This window comes from Telopea speciosissima, chromosome 11, assembly GCF_018873765.1.
Source record: "Telopea speciosissima isolate NSW1024214 ecotype Mountain lineage chromosome 11, Tspe_v1, whole genome shotgun sequence".
NCBI lineage: Eukaryota > Viridiplantae > Streptophyta > Magnoliopsida > Proteales > Proteaceae > Telopea > Telopea speciosissima.
Genome location: NC_057926.1, coordinates 32,262,363 through 32,286,718, shown reverse-complemented (window position 1 = coordinate 32,286,718; position 24,356 = coordinate 32,262,363). Strand labels below are relative to the sequence as shown.

Sequence of the window (24,356 nt, the reverse complement as noted above, 5' to 3'; positions counted from 1 at the left end):
CAAAAGTTTATGCCATGGTGAGGTAAGTCTTCATGCATTTATTATATTTTCTATTCATTTAGACTTCACATCTTGCCAACAGGAACCAAAGAGGAATATCTGGATTCATATTGATTTTTTCCATGTAAATGGCTGATCTGGATGTTCTAACTATTTGATAGATATATGAGTAGTTCATGCGATGTTTACCACAGAGTATAACAACAACAACAAACTCAGCCTTATCCCAACTTAATGGGGTCGACTACATGGATCCAAGCCAAACAAAGTAGGAAACTAAGGTCTAAACAGCAAAGAGGAGAGAGAAGATGGGGAAAAGAAGGTTGAGAAATGAGATGAGAAAAAAAAGGGAAAAAGACAAAAGAAAGGTAAATGGAACCCAAGGTACCTAAGGTTTAGACAAATTGTAATTTAAGTACCCAATGTTTCACTTATTGTGTTTGGGACACTTAAATTGGATTATAATTAACTGATTTCTTATGAGTGTGAGCTGAGTCACGTTTCTTCTGTGTGTCCACATCCAGTCAACCTGTCTATTACAATGCCTCACTCCTTGAGGTCTTTATCTTCTACCTTTGATGTGCCATATTGTGCCTCACTAAGGAGGTCTCACTCCAACTGCGTTGACCTCACTCGATTCTACATGCGATACGCCCCTCAAGTGAACGACCACGTGTCATGACATAGATCCACAACTGATCCAACTTTCCAAGCCAAGCCTTATTGGTTGGGAGCACAAGTTGATTACCTGGCTCAATTATGTGCCTCAACTTTCAGAGGTTTTTTGTTGCCTCACTGGTTGAGGTCTTCTTCTTCCTACTCCCTAAGGCTTACTAGGTGCCAACTAGTTCCGATACCTCTATATTAAGATGTAAGTCAACCATACGCACGAGTGGTGACTTCATCGGCAACTAGTCTCCCACGGTCACAGTTAGGGACTACCAGACCCTTGTCACACTTCTAGAGGGCCACTTCTCCCTGTTGGAGGCATCCCTCGTAGGAGGCATCACATTGTACGAGGCAAACTGACTGCTCTTACCTGTCCTACACATGTGAAATGAACTCCTTTAAACCTATTCAATTCAGATCGTGATGCATTAGCAAATGAACCCCAACCCCTCTCTTCGGTCAGACGTTGGCATGGATCCAAGGATCCAACTACTTCCAAGTCAAGATTTTTGTGCTCGAAGCACCATCCAAACAATGTATTCGAGCTGCGGTCCACCCGAACCTATGTTTTAGCCTACAAATTGAAACACATGCTTTAAGCCCTTTATTCTTTGCCTCTGAGAGGTCTTCCTTGGACCCTGGTTACTCTAGCACCTTGTAAAGACAATTGGGCATGGCGGCAGATCGCCACATGTCTCCACCTCATTTCCTCCTTGGGGGAGAAGGGAGAGAGGGTAAATTGTGTGTTGTAGTCGCCAACTAGAGGATGGCTTAGGACCCATAATGTAACTCAAAGTAAAGTCCTTCTATGCCCATTGGGGATTAATTGGTCCATTAGTCTAGGTACGGGTCAAGTTATGGTTTAGGGAAGTTATTAGGCACCCTAGTCCGCCCGATCAAGCTGGTCTTTCTATTACTTGGCTAGATTTTGGTTGAACATACTTTTGGGGTATGAAAATAGTGTACAAGAACGTGAAAATCTAAATATAAGGAAAAGAAAAGAGAGAAGAAATAATACCTAGAAGCTTGGTTTCATGGTAAGGGTTAGTTCATAGGAAAGTAAAGAAAGTAATGAAAAATATGGACTAAATATGTGACAAGTGTGTGAGACGAGTGATCACAACATGCATGCAAGTGAATAACTATGTATTCAATTTGGTTTTCAATTGTTTGGTCTAAATACCTTTAGCCATATCATAGTATATTTGGTTAGAAGTTGTTTAATGCTAAACTACCTACGGATGATTCTGTCCAAAAAAAGGTTGTTTCTCTTATGTCCCCGTGCCCTCTATGTAATAGTGCCTCTGAATCGATACCTCATCTCGTCTTGTAATGTACTTTCCGTTGTTCCTATTTGGAAGAAATTCCTTCAACTCTTCCAACTTCATTGGCCTCAACTGCCCTCTATCTAGGAGCTCTTATCTTGGTGGAAGTGTAAGAGGCAATTGGTTTCGCTTAAGGAGATTTGGGATGCTGCATTGATCATTATTCCTCTCAATATTAGGTATGAACGTAATCGGCGTGTTTTTTTCAAAATTAAAGAGGCCAGACATTATCATTTTCCAAATGATATCTCTAGATATCAAGGAGGTTGCAATGTTCATGAAATGCAAAGTTAATTCTGTTTTTGATTTACAGGTTATCAAATCTTTTCGGATACATGCTACTCCGCATACACCGTTGAGATGTGTTGAAGTGCGCTATGGTCATGCCCTTCCACCTCTTGGATGAAACTGAATGTAGACGGATGCTCAATTGGTAACCTGGGTCATGCAGGTTCGGGAGACCTCTTACGGGATCACAATAGAACAATGCTTTGGGACTTCTCGTCTTACATTGGCATATCAACAAATTTTATGGCGGAACTTTCAATGGTCATAGAGGGGATCAAGATTTCTTGCTCTAAACAATTTAACCATCTCTGGATTGAATGTGATTCTATGGCAGCTGTTTAGGTGATTCGCCAAGGCTCATTTCCTTGGCAGCTTCTCCAATGATGGAGAGGTCTCTCTGTTTTCCTTTCCTGTAGTCAGTGACGTATTACTCATTGTTTTAGAGAGGGGAATTCAGCAGCTGATTTTTTTGGAAAAATACTCAGCTCGGTTACGCACATCAGTGGGTTGGAGGTTTCCCCCAACTGGCATCATGATAGAGATTGCCTGGGATACCACTGGTCAGCGAAGATACAAATTTATGTAATTTATTATGCAGTTTTTTTGGCTCTCTTGTAGTTTCTTTGATGGCCATGCCGAAGGAGGATCTATGAGTGGGGTAAGTATCTCCTTCTTCCATGCTACTGATGGCTATGCCAAACAAAGGTGGTGGGGTTTTAGGAATACTTATTTTGTATTGTTGTTTCTTTTTTCAAGTTCTCATCTGTATATCTCTCTTTTTATCTCCTTACGTTAATAAAAAAAAAATTCCCTGACCTTTAGCAAAAAACAAAAAGTGAATAACTAAGTATGGGGACATGAATGGGCCGGTCTAATTTAGTTAACATAGACAGACAAAAGCATGAATCATAGATGAATGAAGGCATGGACATGGTAAACAAGACATAAATGGTTAGTTTCAATGATTGAAAAAGTACGTAGAAGGGAAAAAATAGTGATACATTCATAGCATGAGAGAAGAAATCATAAAATATAATTGATGAATGAGAATAAGGGAAAAAAACATAGTCTATGAGGGATGTGGGTCATGCATAGGATTACGTAAATAGAGATGACAACATGGGTGTATGAGATCATCATCTAAAGAGATAAGATCACACACCACTTTGCTTGTATGCAAAGCCAAAAATAAGAGAATAAGGCGATAAAACCAGTAAAAAAAAATAGTAAAACAAGAGAAGCTTACCTAGTGAAAGAAGAGTGAAGGCCTTTTTGACTCGGGGGGTACTTAGAGATGATATCGCCACTTGTATAGGCTATTCTTGTCCTTCATGGACCACTAAGTGTTGGTGTTTCTAAACTGTGACCTAAGTGCTAAAAATCCAAGGACCAAAGTAGGGACCCTCTTCAATGTGAGAGAGGATGTACTATAGTTGTAGAGGGGTGTGTACACTCCCAAATTCCTACAAGGATGATAAGTTTCATCTAGGTCATTGGTGAAGCATCAGAAAAGATGTCTTTGTATTGATGGTGGGTGTTTGGTCAAAGTCATAGCCAATGGGGTGTAGGAAAGCAATTTGTTGCCAAAATTAGAGTTTCTTGGCACCTAAGGGAGCCAAAAATACGGATTCAAGTTTCCAAATGCGAGCTTGGTCACGAATGGAAGTGAAATCAGAGCTATACATGACAAGTTTGGGTGTCTGATTTGCACTGAATCGACACTAAAGTGGGGTTAAGTTGACATCGAGGAGGGGTTAAGTCAACATTGAGCTGCTTTCCACATCAGTGGGGATTTTTCAGAGTGTCGGTTGATGATAGACATTCAAAAAGTTTTGTTCAACATTTATGGAGGGGAGATCGATGTTGGTCGAAGGTGTGGTCGATGTCAACTCGGGGCCTTTGAATATCGACTCCAGGTTTGAGTGCCTTTGAGGACAAATAGCCATGACCGGGGATCGTCACGTGTCCTCTACCTCATCCCTCTTTGGGGAGAAGAGAGAGGTGAAATGGGTGTAAATTGTATGTAAGGAGTTGCCACCTAGAGGAGGGTCTAGGACCCAAGATGTAAGTGTAATGACTCTCATGCGATGCCCCATTGGGGATAATTGGTCCGTTGATCCGAGTATGGGTCAAGTTACGTTCCGAGAAAGGTATTAGACACCCCAGTCAGCCTGGACTTGCCGATCTTTCTATTGCTGGGCATAGGTGATGGCATAACATGCTTTGGGGGAATGCAAAATAAAAGAAGACTATAAGAGAGTAAAATACAGGGAAGGTTGAAAGACACATACCCGAAAGTTTGGCTGCAGGGCAAGGGTTAGTATACTTGAAATGAAAATAAAGGACTCAAAGACCTATGGGACCTAATCATGATTGGCTCTAATCTAGACAAAGGTAAAATAAGAGTATGAAAACAAAGTTGACAGTTCAATGAATATGCATGGAACAACATGGAAAACGAAAATAAAATATAAAAACATATGTGCATGCCATGTGAAGGAGCTAGTGAGAATGAATGTATGGAGGAATCTTATACTAGCAGGGATGGGGGTCATGTGAAGATGCATGCATGCTAAAAGATGAGGTACAATATAAGAAAATGAAAAAAGAGATAAAGAAAAGAGAAGAGGTGTGACCAACATCTAGAAAGATGGGGTCACACTTCCTTAGGGGATGCAAAATGGTAGTTAAGCAGAAACTAACATGTATTAAATATAGAGGAGAAGCTACCTAGTAGAAGAAAACAATGATGTGGAGGTCTCCCTTTTCTAACTCAGGAGGTTTGTACGTTGAGCAAATATCGCCGCTTATGATGGCTTCTCTTGTTTCTTTTACTCGAACGCTTTGTTGTCAAGCTGAGATTATCGGATTGGTGTCTCCAAGCCTTGATCTGGAGGTCTCAAGTAGGATTGTGGTACTTAAGAGGTGAGAGAGGCAATAGACGAAGGCTAAGTGAAGAGCCACAGGCTAAGGACTCAAAGCTTCTTGACAAGGGAGCATTGTCTCTGAACTAGGGACTAAGCAAAGCTCATAAAAGGTGCATGTAGCCCTCCTCAATATGAGAGGAGGTGTATTTATAGATGTACAGGAGTTTGTGCACTCTCAAATTTGTGTAGGTATGGTTAGGTTGATGTATATCGTCCAAAAGAGGGGTCTTTACATCGATGGTAGGTGTAAAGTCAAGGTAAGGACCAATAGAATATGAGTAAGTATTTTATTACCTTAGGAAGTGTTTCTTAGAGCCTTAGGGAGCCAAGCTTGGGATCCAAGGTGCCAAAAATAGGCTGGGAAGAAATAAAAAATGGCAAGTTTGGGCTTCTCGGATTTGTAGAGATTCGACATTGAAATTGCTCGAGTTGACATTGAAATTTGGTATTGTCGACATCGAGTGGCTTTCGATGAACAAGACTCGACATCAAAGGTTGGTGTTTAAGTGTCGAATGTTGTTGTCTGAAAGTCAAAGTGGGTTAGATAATAAGGATGTTCTGCCTGATAGTAAAAAGCCATGGCTCGATGCCGATGGCAACTGGGTTCAATGTCGACTCGAGGCCTTTGAGTGTCGACAAGGATCGTTTGGGTTGTTTGCACCAGGTTTTGGGCTGGGCCAGGCTGGTTCCCAGGGGTCTAGGTCAGGGCTACCCTTTCCAGGGGTTCTTGGGGGGGGGGGGCTTGGAGGCTCTGATTTGGGCTCTGACAAGGGGAATGGACGATCGGTAGATGGATTCGGGCAGTGCACACTGACGCTACATCCACAAACACACTGGCTCTAGGCCTTGGAGGGTACTCATCATCGTTAAGGGAAACCTATGGGGGGAAAGGCAAAATGAGGTGTCTACTGTGTCGAAAGGGTTATATTAGGCTATTTGGGCTGGTTCTGTTCAGGACCAAGCTGGTTCAAAAAAGGATTGGGTCTGGGCTAGCTCTTCCAGGGCAAGTTTGGAGTGTCCAGGGGACTAGGTATAGGTTTGCGGGATTTTTTTCTCTTAGGGGTGTTGATGGTAAATGATTTATGAACAAAATCGAAAAGTACACAGTTGCTCCACATCTACAGATTCATTGGTTCTATGCATTGGAGTGTGCTCATCATCATTATAGGAAGCATTCGGGGGCATCGACAAAATGAGGTATCGTAGACACTAAAATTTTGCCACCACCCCTGGCGATGATGACAATGGGACATTGATGGAAGATATCGCATCCATAGACCTTAAAAAAAGCCCAAAGAAGCCCAAAATGACCCAAAAAAGCCCATTGGAAGCCAAAAAATACCTTGGTGATGTCACATCCAAAGTGTGGTACCGTGGAAAGAGATCCATGGCGTCGCATAAAATCCACAAGGCACCACGAAAAAGGAGAAACGTCATCCACGGCGCCATGGAAGGCTTCCACGGCGCCATGGAAGGCTTCCACGGCGCCGTGGAAGACCCCACATGGCGCTGCATTTTTTGGAGGTACCCCTATAAATAGGAGGGTTCCCCTCCCCCATTAACATGGAAAAAAGGATGAAAGGAAGGGTCTGTTTTTGGCCCTTCTTTGCCTCTCCATTCAAGCCATTTGATCGATTTTTAGTCTTCCTCCAAGTTATGGGTTGGCCCTTCGATTACCCTACTTGAAGATTGAGTGCTCCCATTCCTATGTGAGCTGTCACTTCGTCTGCATATGGATAATGGAAACCCCTCTCTTATAACTATTATTCTGTTCATGTACGGGTAACATGAAGCCCTTTTACAAGTTGTTATTCTTTCAAAAGAACCGGTGATGACTCAACCATCTGTCTCCACCTAAGCCAGGGGATCATCGACAGTCAAGAAATTTCCATATAAGGTATAATCGATACGATGTAGTCTTTTGTGCTTTTTGCTTTATTGTAAATATTGTAAATGTTAGTAGAATGAATATAACGTAATTGCCATGTGAATGTGCCATGAAGAGAGAATATTCGAAACTTAGCATCTAGTATGGAAAGACCGGCTTAACCTAGCAAGGTGGGGTGCTAATACCTTCCCATACTTGTAACCTGACCCCTTACCCATTCTTTGAACAAACCATATGGAATCATGTAGCCCATTTCCGCCCATACCGGATAGGGCTACAGCTATTGGGTCCTAGGCCCTAATCCTAGGTGGCAACTTCATATTTTTTATAAAACATGATCCCAATACCCATGATAATGTATCGAAATGCTACGCCATTACCCTCCAATGACAATTCTGACTCCATAAGGCTGAAGAACCCTCTCCGCAATCCAAGAGGACCGCAGTATTTACAGTTATCAAAAAAATGCCCCTCTTTGACTAGGACTATGAATTGAAAGTCAAAGAAGTGATTCGTTGAACACTTTGCATTGTTAAGTTCGATAAAAATCCCACCAGTGCCTTGCTCAAGGACACCAGAGAGTGGGGAGATGGAAACATACCTTCGTAGGTGGCTCTATCGGATGAATTGTTAAGCATGTCAAGGTGGGCGGTAGTACGGGCTGAACTAGTTAGGTATCATAATTGTTGTTGAATGGGCGACTGCATTGCCATAGTATTGGGCGCAATCATGGTTTGTCATTGCTTGGGCAATAAGTACATACAGTTTCTACCGTTGTATGTGGCAAACTAGGAAATTTTGTATAGCCTTTGCCATTGGGGAAAGCTAGGAAGGTAATTGTGTACAGCTTCTACCGTTGGGGCATGCTGGGAAATAATTGAGGGTTAGTATCATAATTTTGATGATAGTACAGTACTTGCCATGGTTCAGGGCAGAATGGGAATTTAACCATTGTATGAGTGTGAATGGCAATTGCCAATGTGCGGGCACAACTTGGAACATATTGTCAACTAAATTGGTAACTGGGGCAGATTATCAATCAAATAGTCAATGTTTAGGCGTGATTGGTGCCAATTTGTGGATTATTCGGAACTGTAGGCCACATGGAGGTGCGTATTGGCATGTGCCAAGTCACTATGAGTGCGTCTAATGGTTCAAAATTTGAATTTGGTGCCAAAATGTATGGATCAACATTGAAGACGGGATCTATCGACAGTGAAAGCCCAAGTTGACATCGACTATGGGAAATCGACAGCTCATTGATGTCAACAGAGGGTTGGTTCGATGCCGATTCTTTGTGGGATCGTCCATGTAAAATATGAAGCCTTCCATTTTCATTTCTATTTTTGCCATTTTCGAGCTCCAAGGGTTTCTAAGTTTTTGCCCATTTTAGGTCGTGTGGAACCATTGGTGGGTGGAATCTTCTGTTCTTGGGCTTGAGTTGGTCATCTTCTTCTCCTCTATACTATCCAAGACCCAAGGTTTCCCTGGATTTCATCTTTTTCTTTGATTTTTCTTATTCTTGTGCTCTCTGTCCATTTTTGTGATGTTGGCACATGCGAAGAACCCTCCTCCGTAGGAGCTCTGAGATTGTGATCCATGAGAGCATTGATACCGCCTTCCATACGGACGAGGATCCAAATGTGGCTCTTCTCAATGATTGTAAAGAGTCAACTAGGTGTAGACGCTAAATTTTTGCCTCCCCTGACAATGATTACAACAGGACATAGATGAATGTCAACTCCTCTCAGGGAATCTCCCAAGGCCTGGAAAACATTGAAAAAACCCAAAAAATACCCTCATTTGGGGAGGTAAAGCCTACAAGACCTATTTTGGCCTTCCATGGCACCAAGGATTAAAAATGGGACTATCTCGTCCCTCATTTAAAGAACAACTTTTTTTGGGAAGTGCGCTTCCAAGTCCATGTGTTCCCAATTTCGGTGCCCGTAGCCTTCTTTCACTCATATCGGGCTTCTCACCATCTCCCACCTTGAAACCCATGATTCTGTTACCCTACCCAAAGTCCGGATTGCTCGAATCCATATTTCTAACCCATTTACTATCATTACTCTACTAGAAGTCAGAGCAACTTGAAGATCATCCTAATCATTATTCTGTCCAACCAAAAGTAGGTAAGACAATCATCCATCTAGACCTGAGTCGGGGAGATACTTTACATTTCGTATTTTAGTGTTTGCGTGCAAGTATACATACTCACTTTTCCTTTTACTTGAGCACAGTGTAGATCATTAAAGTGATTTGTTTGTGTATATAATACTCCTTAGGATGGCATGCTTACTTTATTTCTTGATTATTATGTTATACGTTTGCCTTACATGTTGGGTATAGGATGTATTATCATTGGACAATATTCAAAACCTAGCATTTAGTAGAAAGACTGGTGTAACCGAGTAGGATGTGGTGCTAATACGTTCCCACTCTCGTAACCTGACCACTTATCCAAACTATTTGACCAGACCAAATGGAATCAGGTAGCCCTTCCTTTCCCTATAGGTTGGGCTACCACTCATCAAATCGTAGGCTTGAACCCTAGGTATCAAATCCTTTTCAATACGTATAAAACACGACCCCAATCCCTCATTATTAACAATGAACTTTTAAAAGTGAACCCCAAAACCCGGGCCGCAAATAGACCATCCCAATCATAGGGGACGAGGGGCGAAGGAGCGCATGGACCGAGGGAAGGGTAGATATTCCCCGTCATGCTCCGAGAGAGCCCTCCGCAAGGGGGTCTGGTCGAGATACCCGCAATAGGGCTCCCTGGTACGAAAGACATCTCTTTCTTGACTCTCCTGCACATCTATATGGCAACGCATGGCATCCGCCTCAAGTAAAATGTTTTTCTTCTACCTTTCTTGTGTTGTGATGAATGCTTTGTATAAATTGATTTTTGCAATGTCCATGCTTTCTGTTCTAGCTTCTGCTACAAGGCAACGAATTGGCTATGGGAGACTGTAGCATTGGGATCCACTCCGTCATCGTGTAGAAGTACTTCCTCCTAGTGGCTTTGATGGCTGTCACCATGATTGGGTGAGTTGGCTGATGGTAGAGCGTTAAGTGTTAGATTGGCCGTCATTGAGGCAGGATCAGCGTTCTTTGATTGAAGTTTTGTCCTTCTTCTAGTCAGTGCCCCATAGTAGGTGCCAATTTGTTGCTGCTGAGATCTTCCCCAAGAGTCTGGTTCTGGCTTGCACATAAAAGAACCAGAAGGCAAAGTAAATGAGTGGCCTGAAGCTAGCTCTGGAGGGGGGGGGGGACTCTCCGATGCCTAAGTCAAATCTCATAGTAAAACAGCAGTTAACAAGTCCAGAGATAGAGAACTGATATCAGAGCTAGAAGATGAAATCCAATCGAACAGTGCCAGAAGAATTAATTTGAGTTCTCCGGAATCACCTTGCTCAGAGGTTGGATTCGTTATTTATATGATGTTGTCTCAAATGTCTTTCTTGTCCTCAGAGTTGCATAATGCTTAAGTTTGCTGGAGATCATAGCTGGAACTGTTAACCAAATTTGTTAGTGGCTGAGTTGGCATTGTCAATGATTGTGCTTTATGTAGGCCATGTGTAAGACTCCTCACAAATGATTCTGGCATGAGGCTACGCTTGTTGGTCCAACCGGGTTGTTTGGCTCATATTTCGTGAACCGTATCTTTGGCTTAGCTCTTTAGAGTCATCATATTATTGGGCATCTGATTCTGTGTATATCAAGAATAATGCATATTATTATAATAAGAAATTAAATAACAAGTTTAGCTTGGATCAAGGAAAATATTTTGCGTGTTCTTCCATTGTGTTAATTTATTTCCTACTCGTAAAAAGTTAAATATTTTCTTCCATTGAAGTAGTGATTTAGATCCTGATGCAGGATCAGTTTTAACTCTATATTCTCCTCAAAGGGATGCATTGATTGGACTGATGTTTGGCAAGTTTTTGTAGCTTATTGTTCAGAAATGCATAGTATGGTTCATGTAATCAAGCAAGTCAGTTGACCTTCACAGTTGCGACTTCGGCAACACTAGAGTTAACCCTCATGTTTGAACTAGTATACTTGATAGGAGAAGTCCCAAAGGGTAAACCTCTCTAAGAGATTGTGGGCAATCTGACTTTACCACATCATTCATGATCCTTCCACAACTCAATCCGAGAGGTAAATGGTGAAGGGATCTATAGTACCTATATCATTTTCTGCCTGGGAGTCTAGCCTACATCAGAGTTGTCATGTGTTTATCTCTTTCCTCCCCCTATGAAATGGAATCTTTGTTCCTATTGGGAGAGAGATAAACCTAGAGAATGTTGTTGCATTCCTCACTACAAGAAAGGTCTACAGTGGCATTTATGATCGCCGCCAAAAATGATTTAACTAAAAACACAACATTGAAACCTATAACCACGTTTACATTTTTAAGTTGCGTGGAATTGTAATGCGATATTTTTTCATTGATTCCATGTATGTACCATTTTCCGAAAAACGCCCTTAAAAGAGGTTGTACAATGGGGCTTAGTCTAAAGCTGCTAAAGTGTAAAACGCCATTAAATGGGAGCTTTTCTTTGTCATTTTTGTAGAAAAGTGAGTATTTAACAACAGGACCAACCTATCAAAAAAAATAAAAAATAGCAATAGGACTAGATACCGCTTTTCCCCTATTGTGTTATGATGAGATAGTCTCTCATCTTAGTCATTATTGTAGTTGGTGTTTCGTCCATCAAGTTTAATGGTTTCTTGTATTTGTTTGGGTATGTCTAGACGTTAAACAGTTATTTTATTTCTTTTCTCTTTAATTTAATCTTGCTGATCTCTATCAAACAAGAGTACTTAACAACAGAAGGACACAATGATCTGTGATGTAATGGACTCTGCTTGTTGAGGCAGGAGGCCGATGGCATGTCTTGTGTTCAAGAATTCCCAACTAGTTGATCTCTATAGGCCCTTGATAGGACTAGACCAAAAAAAAAAAAAAAACCTTCACATGGCATATCAGTACGTACACAATGGCCTTAGTTAAACTGTGCTTACATTAAGATGGGCTTACAAACCTGATCTTTGCAAGAGAATTTCTTTCTATCAATGAAGGAATACAAATGAATCTGCTATCAACAGAAGGAATCTGGATCCTCTACTTCCACCTGCCCGGTACTACCGTGCGCCCTACACACAACAAGGTAGTAAAGACCGCCTCACCCATGTTCGGGTAAGGCGTTCGGGCAGGCGAAAGTAGAGGATCTTGATTCAAAGTGATAATCCCAGGTGCACTGTGAGGGGGGTGAATCAGTGTCTTAAAAAATTCTCCCAAACTCAATCCCGGAGCTATAACAATCACACACAAAGATTGGTGGGGGCAGTCCTGTAATTACCAATCACACATGCACGTCCACCTCGCAACCACTGTGTGCCAGGGTCTACCAGACAATGCACCACTACTCTACAGCAAACACACTCCAAGAATATACAGAAAAAATAACAAACACACAGTACACCAAGTATATGTGGTTCGGCCAAGCTGCCTACATCCACGTAGGAATACCCATAAGGGTTTCGTATTTCCTCAAATACTCAACTTGAATTCAACTACCCAATAGCCCATGTGCTGCAATACCTGTTTTTGATTCCGCAACAACGAAATCTAGGATTACAATCCCAAGCCAATCAAGCCCCAACTTGATTGGTATTACAATATGAATATAAAAACTCAATTACAAATCCCTCCCAATAACACGAACAAAAGTAGGATTCTTTCAACATGAATCAAACCCTAGATATAAATAGGGCTTGTGAAACAAAAGATTATCTCTCCCTGAGTAATCCCGTGACTAACCCATTGCTTGAAGCCTTCCTAATGTCGTGCATGTTCTCCAATATTCAAAGCAACATCTACGATCGATCAATTAGAGTTTTTGTACATTATACCTTCTTTGCGTTTTTTACCTTTGAAAGTAGCTCCAATGGATAGCTTTCAAAAAAACATGTAGTTTCAAAAAAATTTCATCCAATTTGAACTCCAGATGGGTTAGATACGACCTTCCAAAGTTGGATGCTCCAAAATTGAAAGCTAGTGGCAAATCCATAAATATAAGATGATTCTGGTGACAGGCACGTAACGAAGCCGATTCAAGAGATAGTTTCCTATTAATAGCACTTGATGACATCAGCATGACATCATCACCTTTTAAAAAGGACTTTTGACTTTACTTCATCGATAAGAATATTCTATATGCTTTTAACTTTAAATCAATTAGAGATCTCCGTATGGAATCTTCTACAAATTGCATACACCAGCGATACACTTGGTTAAGGCCCTTGCTGATACACCTGAAGATGCTTTTCCATGTATGTGCAGTGTATGGAAATAAATGCATCTACCCAATGAATGAGCTCGCATGGGAATCAAGAGCATACATTACCATAGATCTGGAATCAAGTGTGACTAAGCACATCCAATAGTCAAAAAGACTTTGTAGTTTTAAAGAAACAAAGGAGAATGCTTGTCTACATTATAGCACTAAAAACTAAACCAAAATTTTTGGCCAAGTATATAAGCGTTTGCCTATTCCAGATTTGCTCCGTTTTTGCGCGTCGACACAAAATCATCTGTAACTTTCTTGTCCGACACTGAAATAATGCGAAACCAGTTGCATTAGAACCGTAACACGATGAAATTCATTTCCCATGGACGTGCTTCACCAAAAACTACCATTAAACCTTTCAAAAATGTCCTTAAAGTTGCTGCCATTGCATGAACCTGTGAAATCACAACTTTTAATAGTATGAAACCTTTGCCTGCTACTTCGCCCCTTTGCCAAACACTATAAGGACTTAATATGCTGTTAAATGGTGTTCTTCAAGTGTGGGTACCCCTGTAACTCTACTAAATGATCAAAATACTCTTATTGTTATATAGATGACTGTTTAACCATTTCAGCTTTTCAATTCACCAAATACCACTGCCGCATCACCAATATGACTAATAAGGTTGCCAACAATGACAACACTACTCCAGCAAACCTCAATTGACCTAGTTGACCAACACAAAGTACTAAAAAATTAAATAAGAAACATAACCCTACTGTTATTATAAGGAGAATCATAACAAAGTAACAATGGGCTCAGCAATTACCACCAGGCCCACCAAATAAGAGAAAGGTTCCAGATGGAAACCTGCGGAAAGATTGTGCCAGATAACAGCTGGGTTTATCATTAAAAGTTGTACATTCATTAGGTAGATCAACATCCCTAACTACTTTAGATTTATCTATTATCTTAACATGGGACACATAACTGGACTTCCCAACACCTTCAGGAAAATGGGCACTACCCATTTCAGGATGTGGTGCATCACCAAAAAATTCACCTCCCCAAGCTACCTTGGTTGCATTGATATTTAAGAACTTGAAAAGATTATGGGGCCAGTAACCAATCATCTTATCAGTTAATCCCCATGTAAGCCACCAATTTCCAGTTTTCATGTCCTACAATAACCATATATCCACCATCAAGACACTATTAATCATTCCAACCCCCTTTAGTTTGAAAATATTATGCCTACCTCCCGCTAAAAAATTAATTCCACCTCTCCTCTGGAGGGATGTAGGTGTAATTTTTTCAAACTACCGGGGGGTTTTTTAATTTTTCCCCACCAAGAAACATCAATTAAAGGCATGTAAAGTGAGTTGGCCCAAGTTGCTGTTCCAAGAATAGTTGGAAAATCAGTGGTTTTTTTATGACTCAACTTTTATAAAAATTTGGTGACTCGGTCTTGTCAAACCCGGTCAAGACGAGTCAAGTTTTTTAATTTTTTTAAATACAATAAATATATATAAATTAGTAAAAAAATTCGAAAATAGCAGAAAAAATATGGGAAAACCAGGAAAAAAAAAGAGGGAATCACGTATCAATGCATTTTGAGTTTATAATATTTAACAAGAGAAATGAACTGTATTTATGGTTTTTTGAAAAACAACTAAACTTGTCGAGTGTGGTCAAGTGCCTAGCGCACTTGGTAGCTAGTGGTGCGTAAATGCCCATTGCTATCGGGAGGTCTTGAGTTCAAGTCTCCTGGTTCACATCCTACATCCCTCCCTATCTATCCAAAAGAAACTAAACTCTTTACCAGGTTTTCCAACATTGTGATTCGACTCCTACAACTCGCCTCAGTCAAAACCTGATTTTCCAACTATCTTCGGACTTCGAGTTATTGATGATATTGTAGAATAAGGTGGAGAAAAGATTCCAATTTACCTGAAACAGAGAGAGAGTTATTTCCATTTGGCTTCCATTATATACAGATACGGGATCAAGAGCAAAACCTAAACCTATCTCTTGGCTCACTAGCACAAAACCTGGACATACCAAATTGTTGCAACCTGTTTGACCATAGTTGTCCGCTTGCAGGTATTGCCCAAAGAGAGATTTGTGTGTGTGGTGGAAAATGAACCTTGTGAGTTTTACATGGCAAAGAGATGAGAAATAATTAATAAGCAAATTAAGCAACACTTACTGTCCAGTACGTAAATAGTCTGGTATGAAAATCACCAAAAATATGATGATAAACCTGAGGGATTAGTTGCAAGTTCAAGTTAAATTGAGCATAGGAACTTAAATATATCTTTTCCATTTTCTTATCAAAATAAAAGAACTGAAATAAACAAGATGCACAATGTGGCTTGTCATGATTAAAGCTTAATTTTTTTGGCTAAAGGTCAGCAAGATTAATATTAGGCACGGGAAAAAAATACAAAGTATTTATCGTCCAGGCATACCCAGACGAATACAAATCAATAGGGATAGGGGAAATACACCCCTAGCAAAAAGAAGCAAAAATATGAACCATACTAGGACTTAGAACTAAATCAAAGCGTAATTGCTATCTTTGATAGAGCTCAAGAACTTAGAACTAAATCAAATATTTATTAAAAAGATGGGCAAGAGATATCTACTTGGTGGTGTTTCCTACGCCCTCTCACAGGCACCGTGAGATGACATCTCTGCCCCCTGGGTAGATACAAGGTGTGTTCACCCATTGGAGAGCGTAGGCAACACCATCAAGTAGAGATCTTTTTCCCTATAAAGATAAATAAAATGTGGTTGGTCTAAGGATTGGATAATTTAGTGTGTCTCTTATTTTATGTCGCTAACATTCTTTTTAGAATAAGAGTTTAAGATGGATAGGTGAGTCCGGCCCCCACCCCCACCGAGAAACAAAAATCTCTTTGTTAACTACTTGATTGATACGCCAAAAGCTCCTGAGCTGATGGAATGCGTTAAATCACACCCTTTAACCCATCTCATCCTAGACTAGCCCAATCTAGCGACAATACATTATAGTGGGACCCATTAGGCACATTACACTCTCTCAAAATATTTTTTAGGTGAATAGCAATTATATTCAAGAAAGCGCAAAAGAACTCACTACCCATGAAGGGGAGGAAAAAGGAGAAAGGATGGAAAGAGGGAAAGGGGGTGGGGGAAGCGAGTTAACCTCATGAAATAGAGGCTCCCTCCAGCAAGGAGATTACACAGAGAATACAAAAAGGCTCTCTTGAGGTTGGATTTTAAGGCGAGCTCTCTTTCTCAGGTTGGATTCGAAGGTGAGCTTGATCTCCTGTGCGAACGTCGGGTTTTGGAGGAAAGGCAATCTCGATAGATGGAGTCGCGTGGATTTTGATCCTTAAATACCAAGGTGGATTCCCACAGATTTATTTCAGAATTCACCCCTTGGGGTGAATTCTAATGGATTCTAAAAATACACATAAAAATGGGTTCCTGTGAATTCTTGGAATCCAACACAAAATCGTGTTCTAAAAAACCAAACACGATAAAAAATACGGAATCTAGATCCCGTTGAATCCGATTCCTCAAAAACGTTCAACCAAACACACCCTAAGTGTCTGCTCCTAGAAGAATTTGGAAACCATGGATATCGAACCGAGGATACCCCTAATCTCAAAACATCCGATGTGCCAAATTAGCTGGTTCGTTCTAGACTTGGACGACCATCTCCTTAGATTTCTCCTGTACCAAATATGATACACATTTTTTTTTTGGTTTGTTTTGGTTAGATACCAAATGTGATAAACGGAGGAACAGAAATCAAGTTTACCAATGTGAATATCACTCTAAATTTAGAAATTTCATTGATGAAAAGATATGAGACACTATAGCTATCACTTGTATCCAATACTTGGTCCAATTATGAAAAACTAATTACTAGGTGTTATCATAGAAAGTAATTAATTTAATTAAAAAAAAAAACACAACAATACCCGCATAATAACTCATTGGGTGACCGGTAGCGGGACGTGCGTGGTAATAAGCTGGAAAGACTTTGTTGAAATCTAACCTTCCATTTCAAACGTTTTCTTTTGAGCCGTCGATTATGCGTTGAGCATTTATGTGTTACTCTGACAGCCTGACAGTTGAATTGCATTTCCCGTTTTTTGTATAGTAGGTCAAATTGGTCAATTACACCGTTTAATTTTTTAGTAGAATTGAACCGACTTTGTAAAACGTCATATCACGTAATGGTGGGAAAGGGTAAAAGAGGGTTTTACATCATCTTCCCTTTTTCATTATTCACTTTCACGCACGGACCCGGCATCTCCTTTCTTCTTCATTTTTACTGATTGTTCTACTCTGGCATCTTGTTTGTAGGCGCAGACCATCAGGCATCTGATTTGCTGTCCATATTTTCATCGTTATACCCTTGCAGCTTAGATTCATCGCCATTGTTTTCCTTTGGTATCCATTATGACATTCTTCACCACCGACAAGGTTCTCATTCAACACATTTGCAGAGGTTAGTATGTTGTACCCTTGCTCCTAGCTAGTGTGGCATATTAATGAACTTCATTCCGTCAGTTCATTTAGAGCTTCATTCCGGCAGTTGATTTTCTTCTTCCCAGTTCATACCAGAACTCATCGTTGAAATAGCTTAAAACTCAGTTCTTTTTTAGCTTTATTCCGACAGTTGAATATTTTTATTTATTTTTTGATAAGTTCCGGCAGTTGACTTTGTTGTTCCAATTTGTAGACGTTGATACCTTAACTGATCCAATTTGTTTTTGTTCAATAAAGTCGTTGAAATGGCTTAAAACTGAATTTATCTTATATAAGTTACAGGTTCACTCTGTTCTGTATACTGTAATGATTCATTTGAGTTGATTAAAGGTGAAAATACTGATACATAGAAGTGCATAGAAATCTTTGTTTACAGGGGGGTTTGTAATGGAAGGCAGTAGTTTATCTGAAGGCGAATTATCCATATTGCTTCCGGTCCCAGAACATAATGTTTTGGACCCTCAAGAGGCAATAATGGAAAGGGGGAACAGTTCAAGAGGTCAAAATGCAACTGGAGAGACAATTGTACGAGGCAAGAAAAGGATGGGGATTGACAGTTCATCCGAAGAAGATGAAAATGATAAGGATGATTGGTCTATCAGTTCTGGTGAGCAAGGGTCTGATTATATGGATACCGATGGGAGCGATGATAGCAGTGCATCTTCTGGGTGTAATGTTGATGTTGGTGGTGTTGAGGTAATGAGGAGTAAGGATCCCCAAGAAATGAAGTTGAATGAAGATGATAATAGCAATGTTAGAAGTTCAATCCCGGTATTGGAACCATGTCTTGGCATGGAATTTGAATCCGATGATGATACATATAACTTTTATAATGCTTATGCAAAAGAGATGGGATTTTCAGTTCTGAAATTTAGGGTGGAGCGCTCAAGAGTGGGTAATCGTGTACTTGCTAGATCATATGTGTGTTCACAACAAGGTGAGAAATGATGTAATGATAAGAGGAGAAAGGGAATGGATTACAAACCTCGTGCAACCAAAAAATGCGATTGCCATGCTGTAATGAGGATCAAGTTCAGGAATGGGAAGTGGGTGGTTGATCTTTTGGAAAAAGAACACAATCACCAACTGGTAGATCCTAGCCAATCATTTTAGACTTCGGTCACACCAGAAAATGACAGATGCTACGATGCAACTAATTAGCAAACTGCATCAATGTGGGATTAAACAGAGCGACATCATTTCAATTGTATTGGAGTTTGCCGATGGCGAGCAGAATGGTAGTGTCAGCGAGGAGCGTTGCCGGAATATTTTCAAAATGAAGTGTAGGAAAACCTTAGGTGTAGATTGTCAGTTAGCGGTGAACTGTTTGAAGAGCAAAGCAATGTCGGATGCACAGTTTTTTTATGCAATCAGTAGGGACGCGGAGCAGCAATTGACAGGGCTTTTTTGGGTGGATGGTCCTTCAAGGGAACAGTATAAAAATTGTGGAGACGTGATTGTGTTTGACACAACCTACAAGCAAAATAAATATAAGTTTCCATTCGCTCCATTTACGGGGGTTAATCATCACATGCAATGCACACTCTTCGGTTGTGGGTTAATAGCCAATGAAACCAAGGAATCTTTCATATGGCTGTTTCAGTCGTGGCTTAAAGCAATGGACAATGTCCAACCAAAGTCTATATTGATCGACGAGGACCCGGCTATAATGAGAGCAATTAGACATGTTTTCCCAAATTGTGTACATCGTCTGTGTGGTTGGCATTTGGAGAAGCATCGGACCAGTCACATGGGTTCCTTATACAAGAAATACCCCGATCTAAAGAACGCATATTATAGTTGCATACATGATTCAAAAACAATTACAGATTTTGAGCAAAAATGGCAAGGAATGATTAAGAGATTCAATTTACAAGAACATAAATGGTTGAGGATACAATTCAAATGAAGGAAGCATTGGGTTCCATGTTACTTTCCTGACATATTTTTTGTTGGTATGAGCACAACCCAGAGAGGTGAGTCAATGAACAAGTACTTCAAAGGCTTCTTCAGTCCATCTATTCCAATTTGTGAATTTATTACACAATATGATGAGGCTGTTAAGAAAAGAAGAGAAAAGGAAGCGAACACAGACATCAAATGCATGACCTCCTTACCATGTTTGCTTATAGAGCATAAAATTGAGAAGCAAGCCAGGCTTGTTTATACAGCAAAGGTGTTTGGGGTATTCTTAAAAGAATGGTGTGCATGCTTTGGACTCGTGGCTAAAGTTATAGAATTTGATACCCACGAGAGAAGGTATAGGGTATTTTCAATGGATGGCAGTCGAGAAATTTACTTGAACTATGTGGTTGACAATGAAGATGGTGAAATGAGCAGTTGTAGCTATAAGAAGTTCGAGCAGTTAGGCTTACTATACAGGCACATACTGAAGGTGTATGTAATAACGGACAGATCCAAGATTTCCCAAACCTACGTTTTGCGTAGATGGACCAAAGGTGCTAATACTAGTGTTGGACAACATCGTGGGGGCTCATCTCAACAGCAGACCCTGCAGCCTATGTGATTACCTCAAGACATTGCTAACCGGATATCCAGTGAAGGATCCCTTTCCACAGAGAGGTATGGTTTGGTGCATGAGCTTATGAGCCAATGTCTTAATGACTGGTTGAATTTGCCATCAACCAATCGGGTTTCCACTACCAATTTGGGATCACAACATTCCACTGTACTTCCATCAGATCTGAACACCACACCCGTCTATTGTCCAAGGGAGTCATCTTTAAATAAAGGGAGACCTAATAGTAGTTGATTGAAGTCGGCCCTGAAAAAATTGAGGAATAGACGTCCTTACCATTGCTCGCGTTGTGGAAGTACAGAACATAACGTGGCGAAATGTCATTTATCTCGTAAGTGTTTTATATCCTTAAAATGTTGTGATGCCATCGTAGTATTCTTTTTTAATAAACTAATTGGTTACTTTTATGTAGGTTACTGAATATGCAGGTGATGCGAACAGCCAACCTCACAATCAACGAAATCTGCCTTACGATTTGTAGGGTACATATATGAGACCAATTACATTTTGCAATGGGTAGATAAGTCGGATCATGGATTCGTGAATAGAGCAATTTCGAAGATGTTATGTGATGCACTCAGCAATTGTGGCATTAAATTAGTTATTAGATGATCACATTGGTCAAAATAATGGAGGATATTCATTCATAGTTATCAGAAATGATGTTTAATCAAAGTCTTTCACAGATTAATTGCTATCCTGGTGTTCAAAATATTAAGTGTCAAGGTTTCCTTGGAGGTGTTTAGAAAAAAAGATAAAAAGGTTTCATTGGAGGTTTCGAAACCCTGGTATGAATGTATAAAAGTTTAGGGTGTTAGAGAAGCCCCAACATGACCTAATTCAATACCCCAACTCATAAACCCCATATATGAAAGAGTACAAGGAACATGAAAGTAAAGAAACCAAATTTGTACGATCAAGCCACTTACAACACATGCCATATTTCAATATGCACAGAACTTGACGAGTAGATGACGAATATATGTTTACTGGGAATGTTGAAGTCTGTAAAAAAATAAACATTCAATATATTGTAGTCCATTGTCATTTCTCCCACGCACCTGTAATAGAAGGGGAGCATAAATGGACACCCTACCCCTTCCCGAACATACAGACTAGTGGGTGCTGTCCAAACATATGGGGAAATGGAGCACATAAATAGACAAGGTGGAGCAGGTATTGATTTGTGTGATTATCGAGTTGGCTTAAGAAAGAAGGGTTTGGATTGCCACTATGTGTACCATTGTACATTGATAACTGTTGTGTGATCATGGATCGGGTAGATGGAAGATCCAAATCCCAGTGAAAGGCCCAGAACTGCTCTGTTCCCACTTGGGACAAAGTTTGTAAGAGTATAAACTTAGTCCCTTAGTTCATCAGGTGCAGGTAAGTTATGAATTTGTAAAAAAACCCTCTTTCTTGATTTTTATAGAATAGTATTACAGTACAAATAACCGTTGAAAAAGAAATGGAATAACAAAAAGGATTGGACTTGTAAACTCTTAAGTTTCACAAGTTTAAATGCTCGAAAGAAAGTCAAAGCAAGGATAATGTAAACCCAGTTCTTTGATTATAGTCGACTCTTGAGTCCAATACCTTTTTACCCTTATAAGAATCCAAATATCAGTCCGAGCAATTGATGTGTTAAGATTAGGTATAATCATGTGTGGTTTAAAAATCACGAATAAAGTTAAAAAAATGTCATCAGTTCATCCACAGTTTATGACATCTAGGCACATGTAAATGACATCACAGCAAATATTAAGTGAACATACTATGAAAAAGTGATCAGAATACTGTTGTAAAGACAGAGAGGAAATGAAATTGCGATGTACACATATTACATTTAAATTTATTCATGTAATCAAAGTCTAGCAGAACAACACCTATATCTTTGTCACAGATATTAACTGATAAACCCATAAATTTAAAGTAACACTTACTTAAAAAATGTTACAAAACACACATGTAAAGTATCATAATCTGGGACGTATTCCAGTGGAATTATTGTCCCCCCCAAAACTATAAGCATTGTTTGACATCACTAACAAGTACACCTCTAACAAACCTTTCATGATCAAACTCCCCTGAAAATAGTTGTCCTTAATACAGTTTCAGTATCTGTTTTGGCAATTAATTCAAAAACACAAGCATCCCCTAAATGTATATTGTTTATCTTTGCAAATTCAGCCCAACCAGCACCCAATCTACCCTGACCTTTGCGTTGGGCGAATCCAATCGCAAATCTTCTACCATGTGAATCCAGGAGTGTGACTGTATCACCTACATCCGTCAAGTGCTTACGGACAAAAGCTGCTTTGACAATCTGCAATACACCCATTGAATACTGTAATGGTTAAAAACAAAGTAATTGATTAGGGAAAATGTATGTGCATATAGAATTATTGGTTGGATCCTGACCATGCCTTCTCTACGTGCATAGCTTTTATGCATATACACAGAGTAGAATGGGTAGTTAGACTTGAAATTACGTGCAGCTTGAGGCGCCGTACTGTCTTCTATTTCATGTGGACTCTGCTTCCTTCCTTTTAGTGTAAAGCAGAAATTGATTTAAGCAAACGCAATTAAAAGGTAGTGAGAACAATTTAAGTGAATTTGAGTGGTATTTATAATTATAGAATTACCATTCCGAAGAGGCAGGGCATGGTTGCGTGTGGCACGTAAAATGTCCACTGTGATATGAATTGGGCTATTTTTCTTACTAACGTTGAAGACACAACAGTCTCCAACTGAAATACCATTATCTCCAACAAAATTTTTCCAACCGCCACGAAATGCAGCTTTGGTGTCATAGTTATATAAACGGACAGACCAATATTTACCATTAAAATAAAGGTTAATCAGATTACATCCCTTCGGAAAATGTTTGTAGGCAAATAGAAGATGAACATTCTGCACAAGGAATGTAAAACATGAATTCCGGTTTAAATGGAATTAGGAATTTGAAGGCATTTGAAAAAGTTATAATGATAAAGTAATATAATTGTATTACCAAGCCCTTGTGTAGATACGAAGCTTTCATGATGACATGGAAAGAACGAGACTTCAATTTAATGTAATGTGTTCCAGATACTTCTGTGTTATGAGCTACCTGATTAACACGCATTTTTTTTCTGATTAAGTCTAAATCAAAATTGCCTCTAACAGAATGAGTGGAACTAGAAACACCAGATACGAGATCGGTTGATGTTCTTATTGAACCGGACATCATATTTGATAGGTTCCCTCTTTGACCTTCTTCTGCTTTTGTGACATTAGGCTCCAACATGCAATATTATGATTCACAACTACTAGGGTCAAACATAATTACTTTGAAAGTCGAACGTACATCGTATTCGAAGAGTAATAAACAACCACACTCGAGTTTCAAATGCTTGGAGAATAAGTTTCAGCCATTTGTAAAAGAAATTTGACCATCACTTTTGTTTATGTCTACTTTCCACATGTAACCGGTATGAACCCTTAGAATGACCACATTTGGAACTAGATCTCCATATCTTCTTGCAAACTCATTGGGGATATCCTGGTATGAAACAAATGGTGTTATTGCATATAGACATGGCATTCTTCGTTCCTATATTAAGGTTTTCTTCCTGTGTTGAAAGTTATAAATTGCAAGTATGTGTAATAGATTATTATATTAAGGAATCGAAATATTGTAATATTGTTACAAATGAAGAATATTTCAAGTCGGACAACATATATGCTTCAACAACACAAATAATTAACAAGCCCTAAAATAGTGGAAAGAAACTTACAAATATCATACTTGATTCTGTAGTTATTAGGAAAAATGTAATCGATTAAGTTAGATGCGAGCCAAAGGCGCAAAAGTGAAGGGTTGTATG

At 39.7% G+C, this 24,356-nt stretch overlaps 3 protein-coding genes across 3 annotated transcripts; 2 read left to right on the top strand and 1 right to left on the bottom strand.

The window, feature by feature from the left end:
* The first annotated feature begins 18,335 nt into the window (after window positions 1-18,335).
* Window positions 18,336-18,896, top strand: LOC122644966 (protein FAR1-RELATED SEQUENCE 6-like). Its single transcript, XM_043838325.1, has one exon. The coding sequence runs from the start codon at window positions 18,336-18,338 to the stop codon at window positions 18,894-18,896; it is 561 nt and encodes a 186-aa protein (XP_043694260.1).
* Window positions 18,897-19,080: 184 nt separating this feature from the next.
* Window positions 19,081-19,857, top strand: LOC122644965 (protein FAR1-RELATED SEQUENCE 5-like). Its single transcript, XM_043838324.1, has one exon. The coding sequence runs from the start codon at window positions 19,081-19,083 to the stop codon at window positions 19,855-19,857; it is 777 nt and encodes a 258-aa protein (XP_043694259.1).
* A 2,707-nt stretch (window positions 19,858-22,564) lies between these two features.
* On the bottom strand, window positions 22,565-23,614 carry LOC122644964 (B3 domain-containing protein Os03g0620400-like). The gene is made up of 4 exons (XM_043838323.1): window positions 23,501-23,614; window positions 23,133-23,400; window positions 22,909-23,033; window positions 22,565-22,813 (listed from the first exon to the last, which is right to left on the bottom strand). The coding sequence occupies exons 1-4, from the start codon at window positions 23,612-23,614 to the stop codon at window positions 22,565-22,567; spliced, it is 756 nt and encodes a 251-aa protein (XP_043694258.1).
* Window positions 23,615-24,356: the final 742 nt, after the last annotated feature.